An 11,710-nucleotide genomic window follows, 5' to 3' on the forward strand; every position below is an offset into this window, starting at 1 on the left:
TCTATGGAAGCGTTTTCAGCAGCGTTTTCAAGCAGCAAGCAAGCAGCAAGCAAGGAGCTCAAGAAGAAAAAATCTTAATTCCTTTCCTCGTCCCCCACTCAGTAGCCCTTTTGCCCGCCTTTCACGTTCATTCATCCATTTCCTACTGACTGGCTGACTGCAGGAGTGACGTAACACGGCGCTCCCTCCTGAGCGTGCCGCATAGCGGATGACCGGTGAACGAGGCATCCGCACTTCTCCTTTTGGAAAGGTGATGATCTGACAGGCATTGATAATATAGGAGCCGTTTTCTTATTGTTAGATAAGGCGGACGTTAGGCTTGAAAAGCGAAGCGGGTCGTGACTACTATGACCCTTATCGTGTGCTTTACTGTGCGTCACGCCAATCCTACCCCCCCCCCCCTCGCACCCCATAGCCGGTTACCACACCCGACTACTCCAAAAGTTTCAGCAAAATGCATTCACTACAGCGCTTAGCCGTGGCGCTAATGCGAGTGCAGCGGCATAAACCTGACATCCCACGCCGATATCAAAAGTTTGCTATAGTCGCATACAACTCGAGAACGAAGCGGCTTTTCCTCGTCAAATTACCCTCTTCCAGCCAATGGAGTCAATCGATTCTCATGACCTTGCTAGCGTGAAAATGCAGGAGTGGAAGATGAAAGGGGGTAGTTCCCTCCTTCCATGGCCGGGGGTAGTCCCCTCTCTGCATTGTGGCAGCGCTCCCTGCAATGTCACCTAGCAGGTTCATGAGAATCGGCCGACTCCATTGGATGGAAGGGGATTCTTTGAAGCGGAAAAGCCGCTTTGTTCTTGAGTTGTATCCGACTATAGACATTCCGACTTGCTCTACCCCCCCCCCCCTCCCATTTTCTTCCTCATTATCGCAAGAGTCAACTTTTCCATCCCGGTCAACTTTTCCATTCGGCCACGTTTGAGGTGTCCACCAAGTAGTGGGACAATTACTGCGCCATTTAATTGAAAAAAAAAAATATTTTTTTTCCCTACTCGTGGCGTAGCTTGAAGCGTTCAAATCTCGTAGATAAGCGTCACAAAAGCAATAATGTATAATACGAGGTTTGTTAGAAAACTATCTGACCTTTATTTTTTTTTGCGAACACCTGATGGATATGAAACAAGAGCGCTTGATTCAGCCGACCTTGAACCTTCGTGCGCATGCGCGAATTTTTTCCCGCCTGCCGACAGCGTCAGTCGCTGGGAGGCAGCGTTTGAGTGAGGTAGTGCGCAGTGCTCTCGTTGGTTTTTTATTGCAAGGAAAATGGCAGAGTGACTGGAACAGCGCTTCTCCATCAAATTTTGCCAGAAACTGAGCGACAGCCAAGTGGAAGTTAATTAATAGACTAGCGCATAAAACTAGGACAAAGACAGAGAAGGAGACAGGACGAGCGCTAATCTTGTCTCCTTCTCTGTCTTTGTCCTAGTTTTATGCGCTAGTCTTTTAATTAAACATGACACACCAACTAGCCCAGCTTACCGCCTTGAAAGCCAAGTGGAAACCACTCGGAAGATTCAGCACAAACAGTTACCCCGACTTCAAACACCATAATCACTGGTGACGTGTGTTGGTTGCACGGGTACGATCCGGAAACCGAATTCCAGTCGTCACAGTGGAAGCATTCCACGTCACCAAGACCAAAGAAGGCCCGCCAAGTGCGCAGCAACGTCAAAGTAATGCTGACTGCTTTCTTTGACTCCTACGGTGTGGTACACCACGAGTGCGCACCACAGGGTCAAACAATCACCAAAGAGTATTACAGGGGTGTCCTCCGTCACCTACGTGATGCTGTGCGGCGCAAGGAACCGAAGTTTTGGTCAACAGGAAATTGGCGCGTCCATCACGGCAATGCTCCTGCACATTACTCGCACTTGATTCAGGGTTGTTTGGCCTGCAGTTCAACAGGCTCCTTACACTCCTTATATGGCCCTCTGCGACTTCTGGCTGTTTTCCAAAATAGAGAGGCCATTGAAAGGAGTGCGATTTCAGACAAGAAAGTACATTATGGCTGCAGCGACAGCTGAGCTAAACTCAATTCCGAAAGAGGCCTTCTCGGAATGCTTTCAACAATGGCAGCGCCACTGCTAGAAGTGTGTGGAGTCCCAAGGAGACTACTTAGAGGTTCGTTAGGTTTCCAACGCTCCAGTTAAGCCATTTTTTTTTCTTCCGCCAAAGGTCGGATACTTTTCTAACAGACCTCGTATGAAGGTGATTGTTTAAGGCAATCAGTTGAATCCGAAAATGAACCGCAGAGGTGTTCTAAACATCCTTGGAAACTATCAGAACGAATGACTGAGCGTCATACTTTACACAAAGCAAGTCCAGGGATCCACAAGAGACAGCAAATTTCTAAGCAGTCATGAATTCGAGAGTGTTGAAGTCCCATTAAGAGAAAAGCCAGCGGCGCGTGTGTGTACTCGCAGGTAGCACATAAAATCAGAATGATTGCAAGAAAAATAAGGTGACGTCATCGAGCGGCAGTATGACGCAAGCCGAGCACCGCCACTTCAGACAATCGTATATATGTCGTTCGTCTATATATACTCGTCAGTAGTCGATATCTGTGTGGCGCCAGTTTTCCCGACATTCGTGCCAAAATTGTGACACAGCCGTTTGTCGAACAGCGTTCCGGGTGGTGTCATACGATTGCTCGTTCCATACAGCAAACATGTGCTAGTGAAGTTAGAGGCTAGCTTGCGTCAGGGATTCGAACCGACGACATGTGCACCTTCAATTCTATGCCTTTTTAGACTTTCGTATCAAAAATTGTTATGCAACCGTTCGTCACACTGTTCCGGGTGGTGCCATACGCGAGCTTTTTTGTATGTGTGTGGGTGGTCATACTTCAAAAAAAAAAAAAAAAACTCATCGCCTGGAATAAACTCACTTCGCAAACAGCAACCAAACCTATACGTCTTTCGTCTGCGACATGCTTTCACAATCCCACACGTAAGCAGTCTTAAGTGGACATTTTTCCTGTAGTTCGCAATAAAAACCGTATCCCACTGTCTTACGCAGGAACTGCAACCAAATAGTGCCACAAAGTGTGACAAAGAAAAGGGAGACTCACGCCTTCTAGCGGCAGGTCCAGGCGAATGTTCTCTGCCTCCTGGCAGAGCCTTTGGACAGGGCAGTACACCTTGAGAAAGACGTACTCGCCAATGTGTTCTTGGTCCATCTGCAGCCCTTCCGTGCGCATGGCGTTCTCGTACAGCTCGCGGTAGTGACGATGCAGCTCCCATTCGGCCTCCTGGTAGGTCCGACTCACGTCGTCGCACTCGTACACCAGCACGTAGTCCACCTCTTTGGCGCTGCGAGATACCCCGATTCAGTCTTGTTTGCACATTCGCTACTATATGTATATGCAGCTCCATTACATCACGCGTTAGTTACAGTCTGCTTGTCTTAACTTACAAAGTGATTTGTCACATCGTAACCTGTCCCTCGATAACGCTCACAAATCATCCAGGGAACACATGCAATCCGGTTAATTTGATCCAACACGCTGGTCGCACCACAGATTCTGGCAAATTACCGATCAATCTCATTTTCTATTTTTGCTCGTGTGTTATCAAGAACTGTTGCGTCAGATATGTCGATTCCTGCATACAAAAAAGCAATCAGAACACTTGAAGCCTAGTGAAATGGCAACAACTATAAAAAATTGTTAGCATTTCTTATTTTTATGGTTGTTCTCAGGTTTTGTATGCTCTTTTGTGTGCCCATTTTGTATCTTCAAGGACCATCTCTAATGTACTTTGTTCAAGTTGAGGACCATAACTCCTGCATCGAATTCTTGGGTCCCATCTTTATAAAGAATGCGATGTAAATCCATGGAATAACAGTAAACCATTTGTGGATTTGTTTCAGTGCGCTGTAGAGGTCCGTTTTACTAACGAAGGTATAAACTATTTAGCGTTAAAATTAATCTTAGCTCAGTCATAAGGCAGCAATCTAAATCTACTCGTACGTTGCTCTCTCAAGTATTCAATGGACACTGAGGATAAATTGAAGTTGTCCTAGATCGACTGAATACTATGGGAATACTTTCCAATGACCATAAGGCTACTTTAACAAAAAACTCAGCTCTTAAACGCTAACAAAAAGGCAGAAAGTGAAAGACATGCATATTTAGTATAGTCTCTTGTCATAGATGTGGTTGAACCTCGTTATAACGAAGTCTAAGGGGCATGTGATCTCTTTGTTGAAGTCATTGCTTCTTTAAAGCTGCAGGTGACCTTGGCCGCAACTGTCGCTTGCCAGCATGCAAACGTGCCACCATGTAGGTCGAGGACAACCCAGCTAGCGTTATGACGCCGATGTGTGTTGAGGAAGCCTAGAAAACGGCTTTGGAGGAATGATTTCGTTGATGACAGAATGATAACTGTATGTAATAATAACCTTGTTTTCTAGGCGCTGAAGCCTATACGGCCTGCTGTGAAGGTAGGCGCGCCGCAATCATTTTCTTCGTGAACGCTCATTTTGATTGGCTTCCCCACATAACATTTGTAGCACTTCACTGCATGACAGCGGTGTCTTGTAGAAAAGGGTATGCCAGACGGAGGGTTAACAGGAAGCAGTTTGGTGAGGGATCCGAAATGCTTCGAACAGAATGGACCTGAGCCTTTTAGTTACTCTTACACATCGGGCGGCGGCGTTAAGGACTGTTTTAACGCGATAGCGTTAAGGAGCCTGTGTCGCAAAAAAGCCGGCGTCGTCGTCGGCGTAGTTGATAGTGAGCGAAAATTCCATAAAATATCCGCAGAAAAGTAACCTAAGTGAGCCACCTAGTTGGCTCACCTAGGTGGGAGATGAACTACGTAGGTCACGTGTCACTGTGGCGTCATCACAACCTGTCCGCCGGATTGTGATGAAACTGTCCACTCTGGCAGGTAGAGTTCAGTTAATGATCGATTAGAGAGGTTGCTCGGGAAGAGCAACCTGGGTATCACAAGCCCTTCCCATGGCAGTACCTGTCATTTCAGGGCAATGACGCATCTCTTAACCGCTGCACCACTGCGCAAGAAGTGGTATGAGAACTCCCAGCGATCTGTGCGAGTAGAGAATGAATAATTCCGCATATATGCGCATTAACCAATTAACGCTTTCGCTAATATCTTTAAGGCGGAGCTTTAATGTCCCCTCCATTTTTTTTTTTTTCTATCAGGAATTGTACACAATGTGCTCAGAACGGCGTCGAAGTCGTTCGCTACTGACACTTTCTCGCCTCTGCAGCTATTTTGATTATGGTCGCGTTCTGGTCGCCGGAAATTGCCTCGCGCTCTCGTTTTCCACCGCTGTCACTAATCTTAGCCTTGCGAAACCCACGTCGATAGGGCAGGGAGCAAAAAACGCACTGCCAAATGGCCACACAATGCGACCACGTCACGAAAACGGAAATTGTGCTGCGCATGGCACCTGAGAAGCACAGTGCGCTTGCAGCGGGCCGTGTGTAGCGAGTACGTTTGAAAGCCGGGAACTCCGATGACCTTGACAACGGGGCGCAGCATAGCTCTGCTGGTCGGGTTTACTGTTCTGGGTGACATTGTTCACCGAGCCACGTACCCGACCGAGTTTCGACGATGATGAATACACAGGCGTGAAAATTTTGTCACGGAGAGAAATGGACAGTTCAAGGTTGGTTAGATCCTACTGTAGAATATTTTACTTCGTGAAAACGAGATATCAGATACATGGGCTTCTGTGGGAGCTTCCAAGTGGAATAATCATTTTCTTGTTACATCCATTATTTGATTATAAACGTTTCGTTATAGCGAGGTATGACTACATCGCTGTGACTTTGGGTGAGATTTTCTGCTGAACAGAACAGAACGCGAAGGATTACGCGCTCAAATATTCAGCTAACTTTTGCATCGCCGCTGCTGTAGTACTAGTCGGATACAACTCAAGAGCGAAGCGGCTTTTCTCCGTCAAGGGACTCTCCTTCCAGCCAACGGCGCCGGCCGATTTTAATGAACCTGCTAGCATAATAATGCAGGGAGCGGCCCGACCATGCAGAGAGGAGACTATCCCCGACTATGGAGAGAGGGGAACTATCCCTTTCCATATGCCACTCCCTGCATTGTCAAGCTATCGGGGGTCATGAGAATCGCCTTACACCATTGGTTGGAAGGGGTGCCTTCGACGAGGAAAAGCCCCTTCATTCTTGAGTTGTACCCGACTTTAGTGCACTTTTAGCGCACAAGGAAATGGAAAACAAAATCATACTCTGATGTGCAGATGTGAGCCATTTAAAGCAGAATTTAGATACCTGCTTTGGGACTGGATGGCAGTCGACAGCGCGACTAAGGAGGGGACCACATCAGCTGTCATGCTTGTTGATTTTCAGTTCGCGATGTGCGGCGTTTTCAGACGTTGTTAAAAGTTTTAAACCGACTGGCTGTTATGAAAATGTCTTTAGACAATCTATTGACTGTCCATAGACTTTTGTCACTGAAGTCTATAGACCTTCTTTTATAGGCTAGTATATAGGCAATACAAAGCCTACACACAGTTTGTAGACAATCTATAGATTTACAGCCATACACTTTTAGTCGACTTTTATCTATGAAGAATCGATAGACTATGAATAGACAAAATAAATTATCTATAAGGAAGCAATGTAGTCTATATTAAGTCTATAGAAATTCTATTGACCATGTTTATAAGGCGAACGTGACTTTTCTCATTGCTACATAAGTATTAAAGTTATAGGAATTTGGAATGCAATGGATACAATTGAAGATTGCTTCATTTACTCGGTTAGTGAAGAGCTGGGTCAGAGCAGCGCCGACAGCGATATCGATAAAGGACCTTAAGGTATATGCAACTAGGCGCCAGATATAGCACCAGACTGTGTACAGAATGAAGTATAGTCCCTACGGAACACCGTTGAAAAACTGGACTGCAAGATGCAGCTTTCGTGAAAGGTCGCACCTGCCAAAATCGCGAGAAAAAAAAATAGCGGACTTTATTAGAGTAAATGCGGTATTTAAGTGTATATTCTGACTATTTTTGAAGAAAACCCTGCATAAAGTGCTCCTGAACCCAGTGTGCGCGATAGTGCGGCGCTCCTGTGATCGCACCGTTCTTTACCGAAAGTAACCGGGCAAAGAAATTTGTTCCTTAGCCATGCAGTGGAGCAGTTGTGGTATGGAGAACCCTTGTCCTCACCTTTCGATACCTTTTAGTATTTAGCGGGGCAGTAAGCGCTCCATTATACGGTTGGGAAGCGAATCCCATTGCATGGTTACTTTTGGCAAATACTGCACTCCTGGCGCGGCAAGATGTGTAAAGCGCAACGCGTTTGTCCCCTTTGCTATACGTATCAGGAAAGCGTATGCACGAGCGGGCAGATGTACTGACGCTGGCTGCGTCTCAGACATCAACACTTGAGGTATCTCGCATATTTTAGCGACATAGACACTAACTGGCGTACAAGGGTACCTGCGTATGCATACATAGGTACCAATTCTTACGCCGTGATATGTACCAAAGATTTGAATCGAGCACTGTGCAGCGTTTCAAACCTACTCCTGCTTTGACATAGCTGAATTAAGCATGCACGTGATGTGAGCGTCCGACGGTATTGCTGATAAGGTGACACAAGAATACGCACGCCGGCGATGACTTAATTTCGTCCGGGACCAAAGTTAGTGCGCCACTTCCTGTATCATAAAGCATCTCTTGCTTTTGGTCTATACCTTGGGAACCGAGAAAAGGTTTCGACGTTTTAAAATCTTTACGAATACCTGGAAAAACCTCATAGTTCTTTCGGTTAGCCGCACGCCAGTTCTCGAATGCATTATTGATTATAGTTATCGCCACGACGGAAGTTTACTGCGCCTTGGCAGACTCTCGGGAAGACATGTTACCTAATGAATTATTCAGGTTTTTATACAATAGCAGCCTTCGCTTTCATCGGGTCCATGCGTTGAGCTTGCGGAAACACTGCGATTACAGCGAGAACGGGTTTAGGCTGACTTCTAGCTGCCACAGCATATTCAAGTATCTGTGAGTTAAACGAAGTGCATTATTAAAGATTTATAGCCATAGGGGACAAGTTTCAAGGTTGCCGTAGTAATGGTAACTGCACGCATTGCGCTGGCGCTCAACTCCAGTGTCTGACGTCATCCATAACCATGGCAGTATACGAAGTAACACTGTCTCAGTGAGCTCAGACTCCACAAAGTGTATGTAAATGACATGCACGTTGCTGTGAAATTTATGGTGTAGTATATCTAAATTGTCAAAGCCTGGGCTTCGTTTCTCTTTTTTTTTTTGGCTTTTTTTAGTCTACAAATGGTTGCTTTGGTTTATTGAGGTTTAACGTCCCAGAGCGACTCAGGCTATGAGAGACGCCGTAGTGAAGGGCTCCGGCAATTTCGACCACCTGGGGTTCTTTAACGTGCACTGACATCGCACAGTACACGGGCCTCTAGAATTTGTGTAACGCGTTGATAAAAGCAGGGGATACGACTATATTACGATGCTTAACTATGACAACAAGCCGCGCTACATTGTGTAGCGATAACGCAAGGTTTTTGTCTCTCACTGACCCAGTCACTACTGACCCAGTGTGGCGCCGAAGTGGAGATGCCAGCGTTTGAGACATAAAAATTAAATTCTGAAGAAAAGCCTGTCTGGCTTCTTAGTCTGTTAGTGTTAGCAGCTACTAATCTTCACAAGTGTAGCACTGGCACGGAAACTAAGACAATTCCGCCATTATAGCACTGAACGCAGACAGTGACTCTATTCAGATGAAGCCTGCAATGCATTTCTGCAGGATGGCACAAATCCAGGCTTTTCCTGAGTGCTGGTAGTTACTGCAATTTCAAAGACTTGCATTTCTGCATCCTGAGCTCCTTCGCGAGCAGTATAATGAGTTTTCAAAGTCACCGGCTCGCATTTCTTGCAGAGTTGGGCCAACATATTTTTGCCAAGCGCAATCACTTCCATTTTCTCCGAGACCACTAAGCACAGGTTGCGTTGAATCTCTGACTGCTACTTGGATTTTCAGTTTATTACATCACACTGATCTCTCACGCGTTAGTCAGCAGCGAATAGGCTGCATTTTGTCGCAAACGCAATGCCTTGTTTAGGAGTGTTTTGCCGGAATGTAGGCTGAGATCTTGATATGAAACTAATTTGGTTTTAACGTCAAATGGACGAACAGGCGTAGAATATTTACATCTACAGTTGTAACAGTTGATGGATACTTATGCACCAACTAAATCACTATAGGGCACGTTTCAGCCGGCAGATACAACCTCATCAAAGTGAAGCTTGCTTGTGTTATACGCAGTATAGGCTTCAGTGAACACGGCGATACAGTAATAGTCAATTGCACGGCAACCGTTTATCTACTACTACTTACGTACGAACTGAACCACACTTGCATGCGCTTAAAGCTTCATATTATGGCTGTAGCTCTCGTTACTTCACCGAGTGACATCAACGTGTGTGGTTGCCAGTAGGCAAAACTAAGCGTACTGTCGCTGCACTTGCTTACAGTGCATCAGTCGCCACCGCAGTGGAAACGTAACGGAAACCATCGGGAAGTATGAAAAAGACTACATCCGCAGCATCGACAAGCCTCCTAATTTTCAGGCCGGGAAGTCTAGCAAAGTTGCAGAATCATGCCAATCGTCTATTAAACCACAGTACTTCTTCCTCATATAGCAAGCGACATCACCGTAGCAACAAGACACAGAAAGGTTGCATTGTCGTTCACTAACGCCGTTCCCTTTAGTGCTCGTTGGTCGCCAAATGTCTTTCATGACACAGTAGGGCACTTTGGGGAGTGACAGCTGAAGTAAACGAACTGAGTCTCATCTGCCACCACTCCTTTACCGAAAGGACGCGGTCCGTCTTGCAACTGAAACCCGCGCCACTCGAGGTTGGGCTTTCCCTCCGCGCCGCAAATAGTACTCCGAAACGGCGCGCGTTACGGTAGGTTCACGGTTGCACGCTTCTACGCGCGGGAAGCACTTCCCGACCGCCCCTATCGACCCGAGCCGGGACCTCGCATAACGCAATGCAAATGTCACCTGTGGTTGAGGGCCACTTCGGCGTCGCGAAGCACGCTGGCCAGCGAGTTTTTGCGCTTGGCTGCGGCCGCGGCTGCCGGGGGCAGCGTGACCTTGGAGCGCGCCTCCAGTGCCCACTGCGAGGTCTCTTCCCAGCACGTGGCGCCGCCGGCAGGCATCGGTGCGGTGACGGCGCTGCGACGGAGGGCTTCCACCACCGGCGCCCGGCACGGCAGCAGCCGCCAGCTCTGAGCAGTGGCCGCAGGCCCGACTCGGGCCCAACATCGATCTGAGGCCGCTGGTCCGGCGGCGTGGCCGAAGGCGCAGGCTCGCTGCTTGCTGACGACGCCGCTAGGCGGACGCGCATAGTCGAACGCTGATGCGAGCTTGAATCGAAGCGCGTCTTTTTCACGTGCCGCCCCATTTGCAGACAAGACAGTGCGCGTATTCCCACGGTCTCTTTGTACTCCTGCTTTCTGGCAAAAGCTACGTCAATGCACAAATTTTTCGTGCGAGAATGCAAGGTTATATCTAAGACCTTTTTGAGGTAGAAAGGCGGTTTCTTCGACAGCTACTTTCGGACGCCACGAAACACGCATGGCGTGTAAGTAAGCTGGCTAACCTTCATGTGTTGTTAAACTGTTAACTATTGTAGTTAGTCTCCTAACTGTAATGAGATATTTTTATCCATCAATTAAAAGTAGCCATAGCTGTTTATAGATTTTGAAAAACGAGATTTCCCGCGTAGCTGCGCCGCTAGGAACTCTGGCGCGCCTGCGCGCTGAACAGTAACAGCGGGCTTCCGAATAGCGCATGCAGCCGCGCCTAACTTCGAGTCGTTTCTCCACTTTTCTGCGTTACCCCCATTGCGCATCGAAAAGCGGCTATACCCCATCTTTCAGGTCGTTTCAGCTCTGTGAAGGCTGCGGTGATCTGAACTGATCAGAACGGCGTACGCTGCAAAACGTGTTCCTCCATTCCCCTCACCTTCCGACTGGTGGCTCCATCCCTGGGAAAGAAAGAGCACCAGTGTCCAGCTAGTGCGTGCCGGGGATATGCCGGGGACTCGGGCGACTTGGCGGGCGCCATCTTTACGAATGGCGATGAACCACTTCGCAGCAGGCTACCACAGTGCTGTGTTCATGCGGTTTTTCTCTGCTAATTTAACCAGTGAATGAAACGCTCGCTATACTTTATGAATACCATCCCTAACTACCTTTTCAATTACTACAATAGTTGTTTGAGAAATAGTCACAACACCGCTCAAATATTTGAGGGACTTTTTGTTATCTTTCATGGCCCTGATTGGAGGAGAGAGCTCTACCTTTCCCAGTGTTGCTGCAAACAACTTCTGAGATTAAGTATAGTAGCATGGCTGCGCGGTTGTTGCTAACCCAGCTCTCAGCATGCCCTTAAATTTTGTACCGCTGCTGCTACCGCACAAGCAGTAAGGTGATCGAGGCAGTTAACTGGCATCGTCTGTCCGGTGCTGCTTATCACCTGGCAAGTTTTACTCCTCACTGAAACGCCATTAATTTTTCATTGATTAACCTTTCAATCATTTTTTGTGTACTCATATATTTTTCTAAGCAAACAGACTGTTTTTTCATGTCCTCATGTTGTAACTTATTTCTTCAATTTCACCACATAACTGCATGCAATAAGAA

At 47.1% G+C, this 11,710-nt stretch overlaps 1 protein-coding gene across 1 annotated transcript in view; it reads right to left on the minus strand.

The window, feature by feature from the left end:
* Positions 1 to 10,314, minus strand: part of LOC149372190 (anoctamin-7-like) — a 59,217-nt gene extending 48,903 nt beyond the window's left edge. The window contains exons 1-2 of the mRNA XM_089566585.1: positions 10,065 to 10,314; positions 3,086 to 3,326 (exon numbers count right to left, since the gene is read on the minus strand). Of these exons, the coding sequence (XP_089422711.1) occupies positions 3,086 to 3,326; positions 10,065 to 10,222 (399 nt within the window). The 5' untranslated portion in view covers positions 10,223 to 10,314. The remainder of the gene's footprint in view (positions 1 to 3,085; positions 3,327 to 10,064) is intronic.
* Between the last annotated feature and the right edge of the window lie 1,396 nt (positions 10,315 to 11,710).

The sequence above is a fragment of the Amblyomma mixtum genome, chromosome 1 (assembly GCF_055824585.1).
Source record: "Amblyomma mixtum isolate Tamu chromosome 1, ASM5582458v1, whole genome shotgun sequence".
In the NCBI taxonomy this organism is placed as follows: Eukaryota; Metazoa; Arthropoda; class Arachnida; order Ixodida; family Ixodidae; genus Amblyomma; species Amblyomma mixtum.